At 38.0% G+C, this 17,431-nt stretch overlaps 2 protein-coding genes across 5 annotated transcripts; both read left to right on the top strand.

The window, feature by feature from the left end:
• Positions 1–901: 901 nt before the first annotated feature.
• On the top strand, positions 902–10,811 carry LOC103704034 (uncharacterized). Of its 4 annotated transcripts, none has more exons than XR_003385030.3 (6): positions 902–1,097; positions 1,227–1,322; positions 1,422–1,529; positions 7,146–7,245; positions 7,326–7,976; positions 9,924–10,811. XR_003385030.3 is itself a non-coding variant. In XM_008787159.5 (5 exons), the coding sequence occupies exons 1-5, from the start codon at positions 1,071–1,073 to the stop codon at positions 7,865–7,867; spliced, it is 873 nt and encodes a 290-aa protein (XP_008785381.2). In that variant the 5' UTR covers positions 902–1,070; the 3' UTR covers positions 7,868–8,132. The 4 variants fall into 4 exon arrangements, 2 of the variants coding, with proteins under 2 accessions (XP_008785381.2, XP_008785382.2); XR_015968489.2 differs by lacking the exon at positions 9,924–10,811 and adding an exon at positions 9,180–9,890; XM_008787159.5 differs by lacking the exon at positions 9,924–10,811 and having other exon boundaries at positions 7,326–8,132.
• A 1,014-nt stretch (positions 10,812–11,825) lies between these two features.
• On the top strand, positions 11,826–16,176 carry LOC103704033 (uncharacterized). Its single transcript, XM_008787158.5, has 8 exons — positions 11,826–12,138; positions 14,184–14,375; positions 14,478–14,722; positions 14,838–15,041; positions 15,149–15,187; positions 15,331–15,432; positions 15,519–15,911; positions 16,023–16,176. Exons 2-8 carry the CDS (start codon positions 14,192–14,194, stop codon positions 16,101–16,103), a joined length of 1,248 nt encoding a protein of 415 aa, XP_008785380.3. The 5' UTR covers positions 11,826–12,138; positions 14,184–14,191; the 3' UTR covers positions 16,104–16,176.
• The last annotated feature ends 1,255 nt before the right edge of the window (positions 16,177–17,431 follow it).

Here is a 17,431-nt window from a genome sequence, read left to right on the forward strand (position 1 = left end):
CTTTCCGATTAGATCACATATCACCAGCTAACCATGTGCAAAGATGATTGGTGATTGAGTGACACCAATCGTCCATGTCTTGTAGGAAAATAGGTGATTTGGTAGGGCATAAACACCGGATAATATGTATCTCATTACCCTCACTTAAACACCAACCATCTAGAATTATAGAGGTGGATAGTGAGGGCTGTGGGAAAAGAATTTGCAGTCAAATTTTCCTACCGCACCAATATCATTCTAATGCCATATTAAAAGGGAGTTAAAAAACTGGCACCTTTTTTTAGAAAGAGAAGAAGCGGCACTTTATATTTTAGTACGACCGGTGCTAACGTGCATCGACCATACCGTATTGCAATAATGCCAACTTGATATGTGGTATGAAAAGTATACTAAATACTGATACGCCGAATTGATTGTTGCACTAGGTATATCGGCACTATATCAAGATCCTACTAATATAGGATCAGATATCAAAACGGCGATTCTTGCTTTAAATTATTACGTTACTCGTGTCTCTAGTCTTTTATAGTAAGAAATGGTTTGCCTCGCTGGTGGCGCTCCTTGGTAACACTAGAATCATGGTGCAATTATGGAATTATGTGATCAGAGGAGAAAGAACTGTGTTTCAACATAAATGAATTGGATATGGATGAAACTGTATTAGCTAAATACCGTTTCTGGCATTCTGCTGTTACGATGATCATTGTCTTGAAAACGTTTTTACAAAATAAGAAAAAAAATTCTGAAGAACGATCGAACCGTAGGGAGTTTTTGAACCGCTTTTATAGAAATCTCCGGCTTGAACCCGTGTTGGATGGTTCATTTTAACCCGCGCTCCATCACATATTTTATTATTATTAATGTTTAACAAAAGCGGAAGGTGCGAATGGAACACTGCCAGGTGCAGAGCACTCCTTAGGCGTTCTCCTCCGCTCGCTCCTCTATAAATTTCCCTCTCCTGTCTCTTTTTCTCTCGTTCTCGTCGCCAGCCTCATCTCAAAATCCCTAGAAACTAGAGGGTGAAGAGAGAGTGTGAAGAACTGCTCTTTCTCGTGGTGTCTTGGGCGGCCATGGCTCCGAGAGGAAGGTCGAGGAAGGTACGCATCTGCACCCACTAGCTGGCTCCCGTGGTTGTGCTCTTTCTCCTCTTCCCATCGCCTCGGTTTCTTTCTACTTTCCCCACTTTGCTTTCTCAATCGTCTTCTTTGGACATGATATTAATGCAGGTAGGACTGAGGCGGATAGACGCCGCCATCGATGCCCTAACCCCGTTAGGCTTCTCCCGCGAAATCGTATGCAAAACCGTCAATGATCTTCTGAAGGTGCTGTCCCCAGTCTCTCCTCATTTTTCCTTTTTCCTTCCTTATTTTCTTGAAATCTTTTCTTGGAGCTCTGATGATAGTTTGGGTTTTGGATTGTAGGTCTATGAGGGAGATGAAGGATGGGTATTTCTTGAGGAAGCTTCATACAAGATGGTCATCGAAACCATCCTCAACAACCAAGAGGAAGAGGAAGCGCAGGCGGGGAGGGTAACCATCTCTCAACCCCTCTACACATTCCTCCTCCGTCTCCTTTGCTTTGCTTTGCTTCTCTTCTTTTCTGTTTTGCTTTTCTTCTTCTTCTTCTTCTTCTTCCTCCGTAGATTCCACCTGAAGGTTTATACCTCTTCATTTACATGCTATTTTTTTTTGTTGCTCCGATTTCTGTAAACTCTTGGATATCGTATAGTGTGGTTGCTTAATTTTTAAGTCCTCAACGGAGTTCGTTGCGGCAGAACTTGAGGACACGCCATGCAGCACCTCGATTTGTTAACATCTTTTCTCTTAGATCTTCAATCGATGTGCTCAGTGTGTAATCTGCTCACTTTATGCCACCAGATCATTACTTTGATGTAAAAACACAACTTGCGTCCGTGTAATATTAGTCGGTTGTTTGTATTTCTGGAGAAGTCAAAATAATTCTACTTGATACAAGATGTCCGGTGCTTAGGTCTGAGGTTTTTCAAGTAAAGTGGAGGTTTCGGGTGTTTGTTTAAGTATAATAGAATTGTAGTATATGCTTGTCATGCCATCACTGGTGTAAGAATATAGTGTCAACTCTTGGACATGTTACGTGTTCTACCAGGGTTCCTTCATATGTCGCACAAGTTTTTGTTAGCAGCAATTTTTTCTTTTTTGAACTGATGCATTCAAAAAAACTGTGGTCGGTTCTAGATAAAGCAAAGACTCCTTTAAACATGGTCCCTAACTTAACGGTTTAAAATGATCTTGGAGCTTGTGTCTATATATTTGAGAAGCTCATATGATAAGATTTCAAGGTATTAGTGTTCTTGTATCAAAGTCCAGAAAAAAACGACTTATGATAATTTTGCCTGGCAGTTTGGTTAAATAGATGATCTGGTAATATCCATGTTTTAACTTGTATGAATAGGTATTTTTGAACATTCTATTGCAAAACATTCCCATGTCAACTATTATGTTGCAAAACTTTTGTATCATATCCTAATTAATTTAGAATTTTTTAAGCAATGTCATGGTTCATAAGGAATTAGTATAATTGGATGTCCACTTTATAATTGAAACTATGGTGTTTACAGTTGAAATTTGTGTGGAGCATTATGTTAGAAGCTCATGTGGTTCCATAAAATCTATCGTAGAGGATACTTCGGAGAATCAATTAGACTTTGAGTTTTTTTTTTTTTTTCAAGAAATAAAGGAGGCCAGAGCCACCTCATTTTTTAACCCATCCAACCCCACCTAGGTCAGAATCTAGGTACTTGGGCTGACCGAGCCTAAGCTCGTAGAAGCAGGATGTATGTAAACGGGGGCTCAGATGATGGCCGATGCCACTCGGAATTGAACTCCACGATCTCTTGTCTAAGAGGCGAGCTCTAGTACCATCCGAGCTAATGCTTTGTGATGATTAGACCTTGAGAATTTAGGAGCGATGTCTTATAACTTTCTTGTAGCTAGTGGTTATCGGTTTCTTGCATTTTTTTCCACAATTATCTTCCTCTGCACCTGTGCTCATGCTAATTTGTAGGCAGTAAGTAAACATTACACTGTGGTTCTTAGAATATCTAGGTTATTGGATCTAAAGGATCTTTTATCTAATCCTTTGTTTGTACAATCTGACATGTATTGTGCTAGTGCTAGGGCTGCATGCCTATTGGTGTGCTAGTGCATGCCAAACAGTTGCACACACAGCATATAGGTGCCAACACCAAGCTGTCAAGACAATGGCACATGATGTTTTAATCCAAGAAATTTTTGTTGTAATTAAGTCCGATTTTGTCTTTAATGTGAAATGAACAGATAAAGCTAGAACTTCTGAACTTTTCCTTTTTAAACCTGGAATGTGAAGCTGTGTGGAAAAAAAGGGAAAAAAAGGAGAGGATAGTGGGTAAATTTGAGAAAATCACGTGAATTATGAGTATACATCATTGCCTTACTGATTGTCTACCCAAACAAGTGATTTTACCAGACATCTGCTAGCAAATCACTGTTCTTTTCTCAACCATCTTGCATGTAGAAAGAAAATAGAGTCTGTACTTTTCTGTAATTTCAGTATAATTTGTTTGATACACGAGAACGACCCCTTTATATCACATAGGCTCCATCTTAAGATCTCATGTTAAGGCAAATCCTGTTCCCCAACTAGGAATAAATCTTGTTCCCAGTCAAACTCTTCCATACACACACCCACACACAGAATACATAAAACTGATGTAAATTCAAACAAATAGAAAAGCCAAGACAACGCTGTAGACTCTCCTCATAAAAGTGACGAGAGGAAAAACTTGATAAAAAGACACCTGTCATTTCAAGCATCCACTCCTTTTTCGACATATCATATACATTCATCTAAAAAACATTAACCTCTCTACCCTTTAGAAGACGTAGCTTGCTAGAAGCATGGACCCTTTTGATAATGTCCCAAATCCATCTTACTTCTTTATTTTGCATGTTTTCCAAAGAGAGTTGTGCGCTGCTGCTGGCCCTTCTTCTTATCTACATCTAACAAAATTAAATGATTGTAAGACACAAACAGCGCCCTGCTGATCTTTTTCCCTTTTTTAAACCTTATATGTTCATGTGACATGCTTTTTTGACACTATCCTAAACTGCCATAGATGTTAACTTCATATGCTTTAGAAGGAACTGGATTGTTTCAATTTGATTAATTGCTTGATAGACTTATCATATTTATTTTGTTGTCTATCTTCTTAAAGGAACTTTGACATATTAGTCCTTCTTTCTAAACCAAAGTCCAAAATGGTTCCCTTTTCTTTTGGGATGGACATCTAATGCCAAATTTTTGGTCATGAGACAAAATAGCAAGGAACGTTCAATTGACCTAAACTGGGTGGTTCGGCCCGTACTAAACCAAATTGACCCTGGCTTGGGATGGTTCAACCGTTTGTGTCGGTTCATTTATAAAACCTTCCCCACCCTATTCAAGCGAAGGTTTGAGAAATTTCGACATCCCTCTTGCTCGCGCCCCCCCCCCCCCCCCCCCTCATTGACATTGATCGGTGCCTCTTTCCACTCTTCGACGCCGACCAGTGCCTCTCTCCTCTCTTCGATGTTGGCCGATATTGTCAGGTAAACCATCGTCTCTCTCTATCTCAATGAGTTCCATTGCTGCTCCCTCTCCCCTCTTCGATGCCGACTGGCACCGCTCCTCTCTTCAATGCTTTGGTCCCTCTCTCCCCTCTTCAACGTCGCTTGACACCCAAGTTTGCCCCTCCCTCGCTCTCCCTCCCTCTCCTCCTCCCTCTCCATCGCTCTCTCTCTTCTTCCTTCTCCCCTTCCCTCTCCTTGTTTTGGTAAACACCGGCACTACATGGTACGAACCCCGGTTCCAGTTCCGCAAACCTTAAAAATAGTGTCCATTGTCCAATTATTAACTAGCTCTTTTAATATTTTCTATTTAATAATGATAATAATCTTGATTTTCCTGCTATTCCAATACCAACTTCTTGGATGAATGATGCACTCTCCAGTCTCCTTTCCTTCCAGAATTTTGTGTTATATTCATAGAAAATTAAGGTTATAATTATTGTTAAACAGAGAGATTTAAGAGATTTAAACAGAATGGCAGGGGCTGCTTTGTCTCAATTTACCAAAAAATAGGAGCTAGATTCTTTTTTCAGACGAAATAGATGTAATCAGAGATCGGTTTGGAAAGGAGGGACAAATATGTCAAAATTCCTTTCTCATATTGCATCATGTGTGGCTATTTGGACTTCAGAGTTGCATTCTTGTCTAATATTGAAGCCTCTTTCATTATATAAAGAACTGCTCACCAGCATTGTGCAAGGAAAATAAGTTTTAGTTGGATCTGGGACTTTTTTAGGTGCAATAGTTTCAACTGAAGCTATTAAGTTCAAATCTAATTTTGGACAGTTTTAATGCTTTCAATTAAAGTTGGAATTGACTGAGGTTCCAAGTTTAAAATTGTCATCAAGCAATCAATGCCATTTTTGGGCTATTTCTTCATTTGATCGGGTTAAGAGGGGTGATTGATTCTTAGGTGACTTATACAACTTTTGAATATTCTTTTTTTTTTTTTTTTTTGTGAGAGAGTGACCCACATAGTTACCCCAGGTCCAGATTTTCAATGATGCACCACCCAATATTCATTCCCTGGCATCTTTGGTTGCTAAATATAAGTGTTCTACAACTGGAGCAAGCCCCAGTTCATAATCTGAGGGAATGTTTTCTTAAGTTCAAACCTAGATTTTATAGGTTTTGAGAACATTGGTGCCAAGAGGAATACGAAAAACATATTTCTTCCCCCAAGCTTTAGAGCTTGGAACATGCAGTAGGTGATATTGATTTTATATTGTTCTAGTTGAGTTTCTTAGGTCGAACCTGAAAATTTTGGGCTTGCTTTGGACCAGCTTGGTCCAATTCTTGTTCATTTTTTCTTTTGAGGTTTGTGGAAGTTTTTTAGATATTTTTTGAGGATAGTGAAGAGAAAAGGGATCTATGGTGTATATTAGGCTCTATAGGATTCTAGGTTGCACTTCCGTGCTCAAGTGATATACACATTTATATTCTCATTTTTTAGAGTGGACACTTATGAATGTTATGGAATTATGCCTTTTCTTGAATATTAAATACTTATAATTTTTTTAGGTTTTTTTGAAGATAAATAATTTTGAGTAGAACCATTACCATTTACACCCAATGTCCCAACAGAGCAATATAATATAGTTTGATTCTTTTTCTGTTTGTTTTTTCTAAATATTTCTTCATTCTTCATTTTCCATTTTTGATATTATTATGATTGTTAATTTTTTATTATTATTATTATTTCAGCTGAAGTTATCGAACCAAGAACTTGAGCACTTGAAATTGTAAATTATTTAACCCAATTTAAACCAAGATGTTGGATCTCATATATCACTGACCAGCCAAGTTACCATGCTTGCTCAAGTATAATAAAGGCTCTTTTATTGTCTGAATTTTGCACAATACAGATTCTTGATTGTAATTACTAGATTTATGAGTCACCCAAATAGAAGCTGGCTTGGCAAATTAGAAACTCCAGGTCACAAAACTGTCCATATAAATGTTATTATTGTCCATTCAAGATTCTTTGTAATCATGGGTGCTAAAACCTGAAAAGGTTGTTCTGTGAATTTATTTGTATGTAGGATTCTTGATAGCCATGGGTGCTCAGATCTGAAAAGGTTGTTTTATGAATTGATTGGTGGGAGAAAAAAGAGTAGCTGAATAGTAGACCAACAACTTATCTTCTTTTTGAGTCTAATTTACAGTATGAAATGGTAGCCTAGTATATTCGGTACTGGAATGCACTTAACTGCTACAGTACAATCCTTTTAAGAAAGTTACCATGCTTACGAACCTCTATTTGCAGATGGAGATGGTGGTGTGGTAGTTGTGCATATGTGCAAATTCAGTTACTGTTCCTTTTTTTCTTCTGAGCTGTAATGCTCTGAAAGTTTACGATAAGTTCTGTATATCTTTAAATGTTGAGATCTCTGAAAGAGTGAATACATTTTCTTGTTTTAAATTGTTTCTGATTGTTAATCTGAACAATAGTATAATGGGTTATGTTACCTATGGTGCATGCTGATATGTTTCTTCTTAATTACAAATATTTAATGCTATCAGGAGGAACATAAAGTGAAAAATGAGGAAAGAACTGCAGAATATTATGAGGCTGGTGAAACAGTTCCTCATCATGATGTGCTGTCAAACACACCTCAATTTGGTGGGTGTTTTCTTTTTCAGTTCTTTAATGACCTCCATGCTTGTATGAAATTATAAACCAATAATGCTTCTGTTTTCCAGGGGGGGATATTGATTGGAAGGATATTTCTTGTGTGGACGGATTAGGGCATATCTTGGACGGTCAAAGTCAACCTACTTTGACTTCACATGAAATAGACCAACCCAGTGGTCGTCCCAGGCAAAGGCGTCCATGTTTTGGCTGGTTAAGTGAAAGTGAGGAGGAAAATGAAGCGGAGGAGCCTGAGGGTGAAGATCAATCAGGGGAGCCTCCAATTAATTCTTCTATTGTTTATCTGGATCAGGAAATGTTTGAATTTGCTGGGAGCCTGCATCATGAGATGAAGAGGGAGCCTCCACGTAACGCATCTTTAATTTATCAGAAGCAGGAAGGGGTTGACTTTTCTGGAAGTCCACATCATAAAGTGAAGCAGGAGTCTCCAAGTAATGCTTCTATCATTTATCAAGAAAAAGAATCGGTTGGATTTGCTGGAAGTCTGTATTGTGAAATTAAACAGGAGCAGGAAGAAGTTGAATTTGCTGGAAGCCTGCATCGTGGAAGGAAGAGGAGAAGTGGATGGGATGTCAAACATTCTGATATGTAAAAGGCTATGAGTTCAAGTCTTGGGTGGTGCATCCCCAAGATTTTGGAATCTGGCTAATTACAATACCAGCTGGTTCTTTTGTTCTTTAAATAAAACAAGACATTAAAAGGTAAGATGATGTTAAAATTCTTGTTGTTTGTTTGCTAGCAAACTGTTGTAAGATGCTAATCTGCTTCTTGGATAAAGGAAGTTGGTGTATTCAGTGCTGAAATTCTCTGTTTGTTTTCTTTTATTGCTAATTAATATGTTTGTGGTCTTTAAACTTGGTGCAAGCTGGTTCAACTTGTGTATGAAATATTTCTTGTTTGTTATTTGTAGAATTGTTTTGTCAGATCATCATATCCTCCTAAGAGAAGAGCAGCTCCTATTATTCTAATACATTTTTTAACTACTGGCAATATTGTTCTTCTATGTGGTATAAGCAATGAATTGTTTGCTTGATTTATCAAGAGCACACCTTGGTGTACTTTATTACGTTATGCTCTCTCATCTGTTGTTAAGGAAACCTCATTCAATGAGTCAGCTACTTGACATATCCAGTTTCGTGGAATGTCAATGTCATATTTTTTGAAACTCAGTAATCTACAAATTTGTGATACAATGTTGTAAATTGTGATCTTGGTGGATACACAGAAGTAGTGCTTGCAACTGGAGCTCCTGTATGATCCTAGTCCTAGCTGACTACAATACCATTCATCGCCCTTGTCAGGATCCTATTTGCTGCCAGACTAGTGGTAGGATAGCAACCTGGGAAAAAACCTGCAATACTTTGAGCTAGGAATTAGCGTTTGCCAGATTGACCAGACCTGACCTGATCGGCTGATCCTGTTAGAAATTAGGGGTTTTCAGATATGGTTAATTTTGTAGGGACTAGAGCTTTGACTGGACTCAGGTCATGAGGGCAGAAACTTATTTGGGTTGAGACATTTTGGGTCAGGCTGAGCCATGACCTAACGTGAGGGTCTTGTGAGTGTTTTTTATTTCTCTTTAATATAATAGTGGTTGTTTAGTTTATCGTGGAAATGAATCATTAGGAGTTGTAAGGATTGGATTAAACACATTAGATTGGTTAGTAAAAACTATTGACACTTCTGAAATGCATCCTATGTTTGTATTGAAATTTTAACTCAATACCAGAAGCTCCAATAGTCTATTTGCATAAAATGAAGTAAATGTCAAAAATCTAAGAAGTTTATAGAAAAAATAATATGCATGCAAGTTCTCGATGGCTCACATTTTTTCAGCATTTTTGAAAATAAGACAACGTGGTGTGTGAATGTCCTGTGTTCTATAACCATTTGGAGGATTTCAGTCATGACTGCTGCTTGGATCCTGGAGAGAAACAAGAGTATTTTCAGATTGTGAAGGGTGAATTGAGTATCTGATTTAGCTGTGCAGCGCTGTCCCTCATGTTCACCATCCTTGTGTTCTGAATAATGGTAACGAAAGCAGAGATGACAGAAAATTCATCTGTAAGGTACGCAAGAAAAGCTATTCAACTTATGAATCTAGGCAGGCTGTGCTACAGGAGAACTGATGGTTTATGGCTTGGATTTATTCAAGGGCCCCTAGCATGTCAAAGCAATGGCCTTGGAAGGAACAACCATTTCTTGGCAAATCAATGGGCCAGTCAGTGATAGAGATTTCCAAGTTTTTGCCTGCATGGTTGAATGGGATCGAAAAACAAAGAGGTTGGTTGTGTTGGACTGCTAGGACATGGGACCTGTAGGCAGGTTTATGCTCTTTGCTTGGGTCTTATATTTTTGGATTGTCTGCTTTTCCTCTTCTGTTGCTTGACCATCATTTTATATAGGGGCTGCTTCTTTTTCTTCTTTTTTTTTTTGCGCGCGCGCGCGCGTAATTTTAACTTGTAGCTTATAGGTGTTTCACATAATAAACAAATAACTTTCTTTAGTTTAGTGCAGTCTTGCTCATCTTCTTTTGTTGCTTCACATATTAGCCATCCTATCACTTTGTTTCTAGATCAATTATGATTGGAAATCAATGTTTCAAGGCTTATGACTGTTTTGGCAACATTTTTCTTTTCGCAGCATAGATGGCAAGATGGACATGGAATCAACTTAAGCCGAGATACAACCACTGACATAAGACACCAAGGCTACCCAGAATCTTATATCTTGTTCACAAAAGCAGCCTCCGCAGGATCAATAGCTCCAGCAAGAGCTGCAGCCTTGTTTTCACATTCTCGCTGCCCATCATCTGGAATGCTGTCAGCCACGATGGCAGCTCCAGCCTGGAGGTGCGCCTCCCATTCCTGGTGCATGCCCTTATCCTTGTATGGAGACATTGTGTTGTAACGACTTCCAGTCGGGGAAGACGATAGTTCGCAGAGCAAGCGCAATGTCCATGTCACCAGAAAATGACACGCTGCCAAAACCACCACCATGCGGACCTCGCCTCTTGACCTCCAACCGATCAATTAACTCCATGGCCCTGACCTGATTCAACATGGAAGCAACATCTTAAGCGGTGAAGGCATTATAAGAAAAGAGAGGGAGAGGGTGTACTCAGCTGGCGACCAATCAAGACAGAGATAGCTGGATCAAAATTAAATGCTCATGAGCGACAGACTTCTGATGCCGTGAAACAAACAACAAATACAGATAAAGCCTAGGAAGTGTATGTAGATTGCATTTTTTGCAAAGTTTTTGGTTAAAGATGAATGAGTCTGTATGAGGTCCCAAGGAGCCCTGGACGACTAAACAACCACAAACATACTGCTGCTGCGTAGAGAGCGACAAGATTAATTTGGTTTTGAATCTGCCACAAGGCACCCTGGAAGAATTGGTAGGGTCATTTCTTCATAATCCAGTCAACAAAATATTTGGAGAATGAATGATGGGGAAATTGCTAGACAAATATTTGTATGTTAAATATTGATAATCAATTTTATAAAGATGGCCTGACCCAAAGTTGGTGGAAACATCTTTCTAGCATCAACTATTAACTGCAACTAACTTTTTGCAATGGATGCTGAGATGACTCTTTAATTTCTACTGCAGAGAATGAATGGTATAGCACAAACTGAAATTAAGATTTCGGAACAATGGAAGTTTAAAAGATGGTGCGTATGAAGTCAGGATGCAGCTTACCCAGCTGAAGTGCCGAGTGGGCCAACGTCTGAGAATACAGATAGTTACCATGCAGATATAGACATTAACAAGAAGTGGATATAAAGAAGCATAATCCGGTCAACATATTAAGTGTGACAAAAAAAGTGTACACACATAACTAACTGCGAACTGGAATAGAGTACTAAACCAAACCTTTGGTGCACCGCTAAGTGTTCCTACCGGCAGCGCAGCACGCATAGCATCCCAGCAATTAAGATGATCACACAACTCTCATAAGACATTCCACAGCATGGTCTAATTGATGCTCATCTGCCTTGTGCACATGAATGCTGCATATGCACATCATATTTAACCAATTACAGCCACGGTGTTTATTATGATTACCAATAGATAGGACATTTGCACTACCTTTTTTGTATTTCAAGGCCTACCCATACTCTTAATACCATATATTAGATAGGTAGGATAAGAAGCTATCAAAGTTCAGCTGAAATAGACATGTTAGAGAGAGAAGGGATCACCAAAGCCTGGTTGTAACGGGTGTTGGAAAATTTTGTTATTTTCTTATGAGAAGGTTTAAATTTTAAACCTCTTATTTAATAATCTTATATTGGATGTTTAAATACAAATACACTTGCATTTTTTGAAATCCAGAAGTTCCAATCCTAAATAGGCTTCGTGGGCATTGGGCTGGCAACCACACGTGTGTGCTCGCCCGGCTTAGCTCGGCTTTCATGCCATTCATGTACGCGTGGCGTGGCATGGGCGATGAGAACTGGCACAATGTACTATCAAAATTTTAAATAATCTAAATTTAACAAATTTAGATTCCAAAGATTTTCAAGATTTAAATCTAAATTTAAGATTTGTAATATAAGCATTATAGATATCAAGGATTGTAATCGGAGGCCCTTTCCAAACCCTAGCCCCCCTTTTCCTCCTCTCCGGCGCCCACCTACCGACCCGAAGCCCCGATAGATTTCCTCCTCCCTCCTCTCCGGCGCGAGCTCCGCCTCCGCCCGAGGTGTTTTCTCCTCCTCCCTCCTCTCCGGCGCCGACCGACCGGCCCTCAAGCCTCGAGCGAGCTTCGCCTCCGCCCGAGGATCTTCTCCTCCTCCCTTCTCTCCGGCTCCGACCCCGTCCCCGTCCTAACCGCGCGTCCTGGTCTCGACCCAGGTTCGTCTCCTTTCCCTCTCGTTTCCATGGATTTCGATCCGTTCCCGAGTATCCAAGGCTTGATTTCGTCTTTCTTTCCTTCGATCGGGCTCCGAAGCCTCCCCATTCTCGATCGGTTTGCTCCGATCTCAATTGTTCAGCTGTTTTTGTGTTCCTTTTTCGTTTTTGATTCGAAATTTGGGCTTCCATTCCGTGAGGCTTGATTGCATCTGTACAGTTTTTAAATCGGCTGTTTCGATTTTGAGTTTTTGGTTTATAATGGTGATTTTGGGTGGGGGGGGGGGGGGGGGGGGGGGGGGGGGGGGGGTGAGGTGGGGGCGTGTGTTAAATTTCGATCTGATGGGTTTAATATTGTTCTTGAGGTTGGTTAGATTGTGAACTGGCTTAAATCGTATGTCTCGGACGATTCGATTGTTTTAAGCTCAAGAACATCAAAAAATCCTCCCTCGATTTGACCCTTTTATTAGCACCCGCTTGGATTTCTTTTTTCTTTTTGAGTGGAGAAGACAAAAGAATTGAAGTGCATTGATATGCAATAAAAATAATTAAAAAAAAGAACCAATACAACCTGGATTTAGGTTACTTCTGGTTCTTGTCTTTAGATCTTAATATTTCTCTTGAAAACTTTGTTCTATATATTGTTTATTGTTCATTTTGTTATATTTCTGTTACTTCTTGTTGCTCTGTTTTTTCTTCTTAATTGTTCATTTTCTTCAATGACTTTCTAAGTAGAATACACAGGGAATTATATTGCATATCTATAAACTAAAAGATTGAAGCAGTACAACTTGGATTTCGGTTATCAGACATCTTACTTTGTTATCTTTGTTTTTATTTGCTCCTCAAAAATTGTAACCTGCCTTTTTGAATGTTTGCGCTCACATCTTCTCATTCTTTTTGGCACATGCAATGCACGTTTTGAGAGAAGAGAAAGAGTACAAACTGTTTGGGAGTTGAATTAGGGAAAGAGATAGAAGCTAATTTATTTTGAAGATTTATGAAACGTGTCCGATCTGACTGGAAATAAGAAGAGTGCATGATGGCTGGAAAGTCAGTGATGTAATTAGCTTATTTTTCAGATAATTAGAAAGCACATTCTCAACATATAAAAAATGACGAATAGAACCAAAGAAAGAAAAATTCTTTAATTTCAAAACTATTATATATATATATATATATATATATATATATATATATATATATATATATATATATATATATATATATATATATATATATATATATATATATATATATATATATATATATATATATATATATATATATATAACTATTATATATATATATAGATGAGACTTATGTTGGGGAGATCTTTGGCTCCCTATGACACCCCAAATTCAAAAATTTGTCACTTAGATGCATGCTGATGATATATGGTCGTTCAAAAATTATTAGATTTTAATTTTGTATGAAAAATTTCAATGCTCCTCTTCTTGCAGAAAAACAAAAAAGTTGTTGGAGTGGGTTCAATACCGCTTTGACTTGACAAAAATTCATTCAGACATCTGGGTCTATGCTCCTAGACATTAGACTTAGACCTGACACTGTCCTAGTCTGAAAAGAAACTTGGTTAAGCTTACCAAGTGAATGAGTCAGAAAGATCTGGCCTACCAGCCAATCGACCACCCTAATTCCTTCCATGTAAATGTGAAGTTGATTAGTAAGCCACCCAATATGATGTAAGATAGGATGAAGGGTATGGAAACGAAGCCAAAACAGATGCTCCAGAGGCTCCCAATAAGATCCAAAACAGATGACTCTTCCCTCAGATCATTCTCTCCACATTTTTCTTATCTCATGGCAAAGCATTCAATATCACTCATAGGTTCAATGAATAGATATGCTGTCATGCTATTAAGTTCCTTTTTTTTTAAAAAATTCAAATAAACTGAGACTCTGATTTTAATGGTAAGTAAAATTTATGTTATATACATTGAATGAATTATTGTGTTCTCTCTTATTAGTAATTCATTTAGTATTGAATTATCATTTAACTAATATTGATTCTTTTTTGTGCATACCAGGTAACAACATGCGTCGAGGAAAACGATTCAGAGATGTGGAGTTCCAACAGTCTCAGATGGGATCTTCTTCTGATCAGTCCCTGCAGTCCCAGCAGCCCTGTGAGCACCAGCAGCACGAGTCCCAATCTCAGCGGGAGCCTCCTGCTCATTACCCGAGAGAGGAGGTTGTTATGGACGACTTACAGATCCAGGGTAATTCGATTTAAAGTTCATATTTTAAGTTCTATTATAATCTAATTATTTTAATTTATTTGTCTTTAATGTTTTAATGCATATTCTATTTAATTTTAATAGATAGACAAGGGACGGTGAGGATGAGACGGGGACTCACTCGAGCAAGAGATGTCTGGCAGCCTCGTGAGGGTGACAAGATCGTCGTCCGATGCAACGAATTGGGGCAGCCCATCAAGAGGGCTGGAAGTCTTTTATCAAGTTTCTTAGGATCGGTTGTACGCAAGGGTCAGTTGTGTCCGCTCAACTATACGAAGTGGAATGAAATGCTTCCTTCATATAAGGTTGAGCTTCTTAAATTTATACAGGTAATGAATTAAATTTGTTCTTGTTAATTTGATACATCTTGTATGTTAATTTACTTACTATCATAAATTTAATTTTTGATTTAATATTATTATAACATTCTGTATCTTGATGTAGGATAAGTTTGTACTTCCTCCAGAGAGCCATGATTGGGTGCTAAAGTTCCTCAACCGCAAATGGAAAGCATATAAGGCGAAGTTGAAGACGGACTTCAAGCGTGAGGGTATGACAGAGGAGGAGGTTGCTCGTGTTTGTCCTCCTGATATATACCCCCAGCAGTGGAGGGAGCTTGTTCACTACTGGTTTTCTGAAAGAGGACAGGTTGTGTATATTGTTTCAATATTTTATATTATATCTTTTAATTAATATGAATTGCAAATATATACATTAAATATATTATATTGTTCGCTTTTTTTTGATTTTGACAGGCATATTCCAATATTGGTAGAGCTGCACGAGCATCTCAGGTAGTTCCTCATACTTCAGGCTCGAAGAGTTATGCGAGACGTAGAAATGAATTCGTAATTTTTTTTGAAACTTTTTGAAACTCTACTAACATATAACACGTATCGTAATATATAATTTGCCAATATACACTTCGTGTGTATAGATAGAAGAGCATGAAAGGGAGCCTGGTGAGGTAGAGTTCTATAGTAAGACTTACACCTACCGAGATGACAGTTTTGTCCGGAAGGAGGTCAAAGATATAGTTGTATGTATTCATTTTTAATTTGTTCAATTTTTTTATTAGTTTTACTTTTTTTAAAATATTAATGTGACTTTTTTTGAGAGAGATAGGACAGGGCTACATCTCTTATTTCAGAGCGTGTCGGAGAGTCATCATCATCCGACGCGACCAGTCGCATCAAAGCTCAGGTTTTCACTGAATTGATGGGTCCAGAATGTTATGGCCAAGTGAGTGGTTATGGTGTTGGAGTTACTGCCACTCAGTTGTCTGCAGTGAGCCGATATACCCAAGATGCCAGACATGTTAGTAGCACTGCAGAGATTTGTAGTCTAAAGACAGAAATAGAGCAGATAAGGCAGAGCTATGAGACAGAGATAGAGAAGATAAGGCAGAGCCATAAGACCGATATTGCAAAGTTGAAGCAGAGCCAAGAGTTAAAGATACAATCTTTGCAGGATCAGCTTAACCAGATTTCATCTTTATTGCAGAGATTTGCCCCTCAGGTAAATAACTAAATTTATTTGAATATTTTATCTAATTATAACATATTTTTATACGAGCATAATGGCTTTTGTATTCTTATTTTCTAAAGTGTCTTTTTTTTTTTCTTGTAGGTTGGTGACTCAGTTGAAAGAGGGGCACCGTGGGTATACAACTTTTGGACTTCATTTTTTGCCTGTTGCAGTGCATCATAAAGAAGTTGTATTTATTGATCGAATTCAATACGAAAGAAAGGGCAATCCAACTTAAAAAACATTGAGGGACAAAGGTGGCTAATTCTCCATCTCATTTGGGGGCCTCTCTGGGGCTTACGTTAAATGAGCCCGTATGAAGTCTCAAATCAGACCTTATGAGGGTGACCTAGTCTGCCATTCCGAAAGCTTCCATTGCTATGCTAGCCTTTCTGCTTTTCAAATTTTGCCCCTATTTTTCCTACTCCCTTCTCATCTTCCTAGGCAGCTGAAGGGATCCGTTGGGTTAGACCTCCACACACTTGTGCCCGTGAAAGGATGCTTGGAGCTGAGTCGGATTTATTATACCTTAGGTATGATCTCACCATATACCTGCATAATGGGGTGAAATTCATTCGTAGGGCAATGTTTTCACACCTCATTCCAGGCACCCCTCTCCAAATCCATCTTAAATTTCTTACATCAATTGTGCAATTATTTCTCATACTATGAATTTTGTGCATGCAATTACTAGTGATTAAGGATGGCAATGCTTAACTAATTAACTTGTTTAACTTGATTCAATCTTTCGTAGATTAGATTAGATTATTTGTTTAACAAAATAGCCAAGTTCGGATTTTGACCCATCTAATAAATATATCAAATTCCAGCTGACACTTTTTTGACCTATCTTATATTCGACTTCACCCTTATTTGGTCCGACACGACTACTAGCAATTCTAATATAATTTTTAAAATAGTATCCAAAAATGGTTAAAATGGATAGGACAATATCTATCTTACTGCATATGAAGCAATCTAAAAATGGAGATAAATTTCAATCACTAATTAATATCCACATTCATATCCATAAACAAAGCAAATAAAAATGTAGATAAATAAATATTCAAAACATATCTGAATATCTGCTTCTGCGTACAGTTTAATTTTATATAACTTTCATATATATTTTTTGGAAAGTAAGAATGCTAGCACGGTTTTAATTTAAAGTATGTTCTATATAGTAAAATCTTTGATTAGGTGGTTCATAAAATTTAACTATCAAATTTATATTCATACATCGATATTTTATTTATATTTTCATCCATTTAACATAAGTATGATGAAGTTTCTGTATCTAATTAATATTTGCACCCACACTTGTACCTATGAATATGGATATGGATGCCATGATATCCCAACCATAGAGATCCATTCTCAGCCCTACCTGGTGAGAAACCAAAATACTTGTTAAGAGTCGTCGTCAGCTTGAGACGAGTGAATTTACAAATTTTGTCGGTTTTTTGATATATTCCCAAAGCACTTGTTGAGTATCATTCTTTACATCCTTG

Source organism: Phoenix dactylifera, chromosome 8 (genome assembly GCF_051530095.1).
Source record: "Phoenix dactylifera cultivar Ajwa chromosome 8, Ajwa_hap1_PhDact_Kaust_v1.1, whole genome shotgun sequence".
Classification (NCBI taxonomy): Eukaryota; Viridiplantae; Streptophyta; class Magnoliopsida; order Arecales; family Arecaceae; genus Phoenix; species Phoenix dactylifera.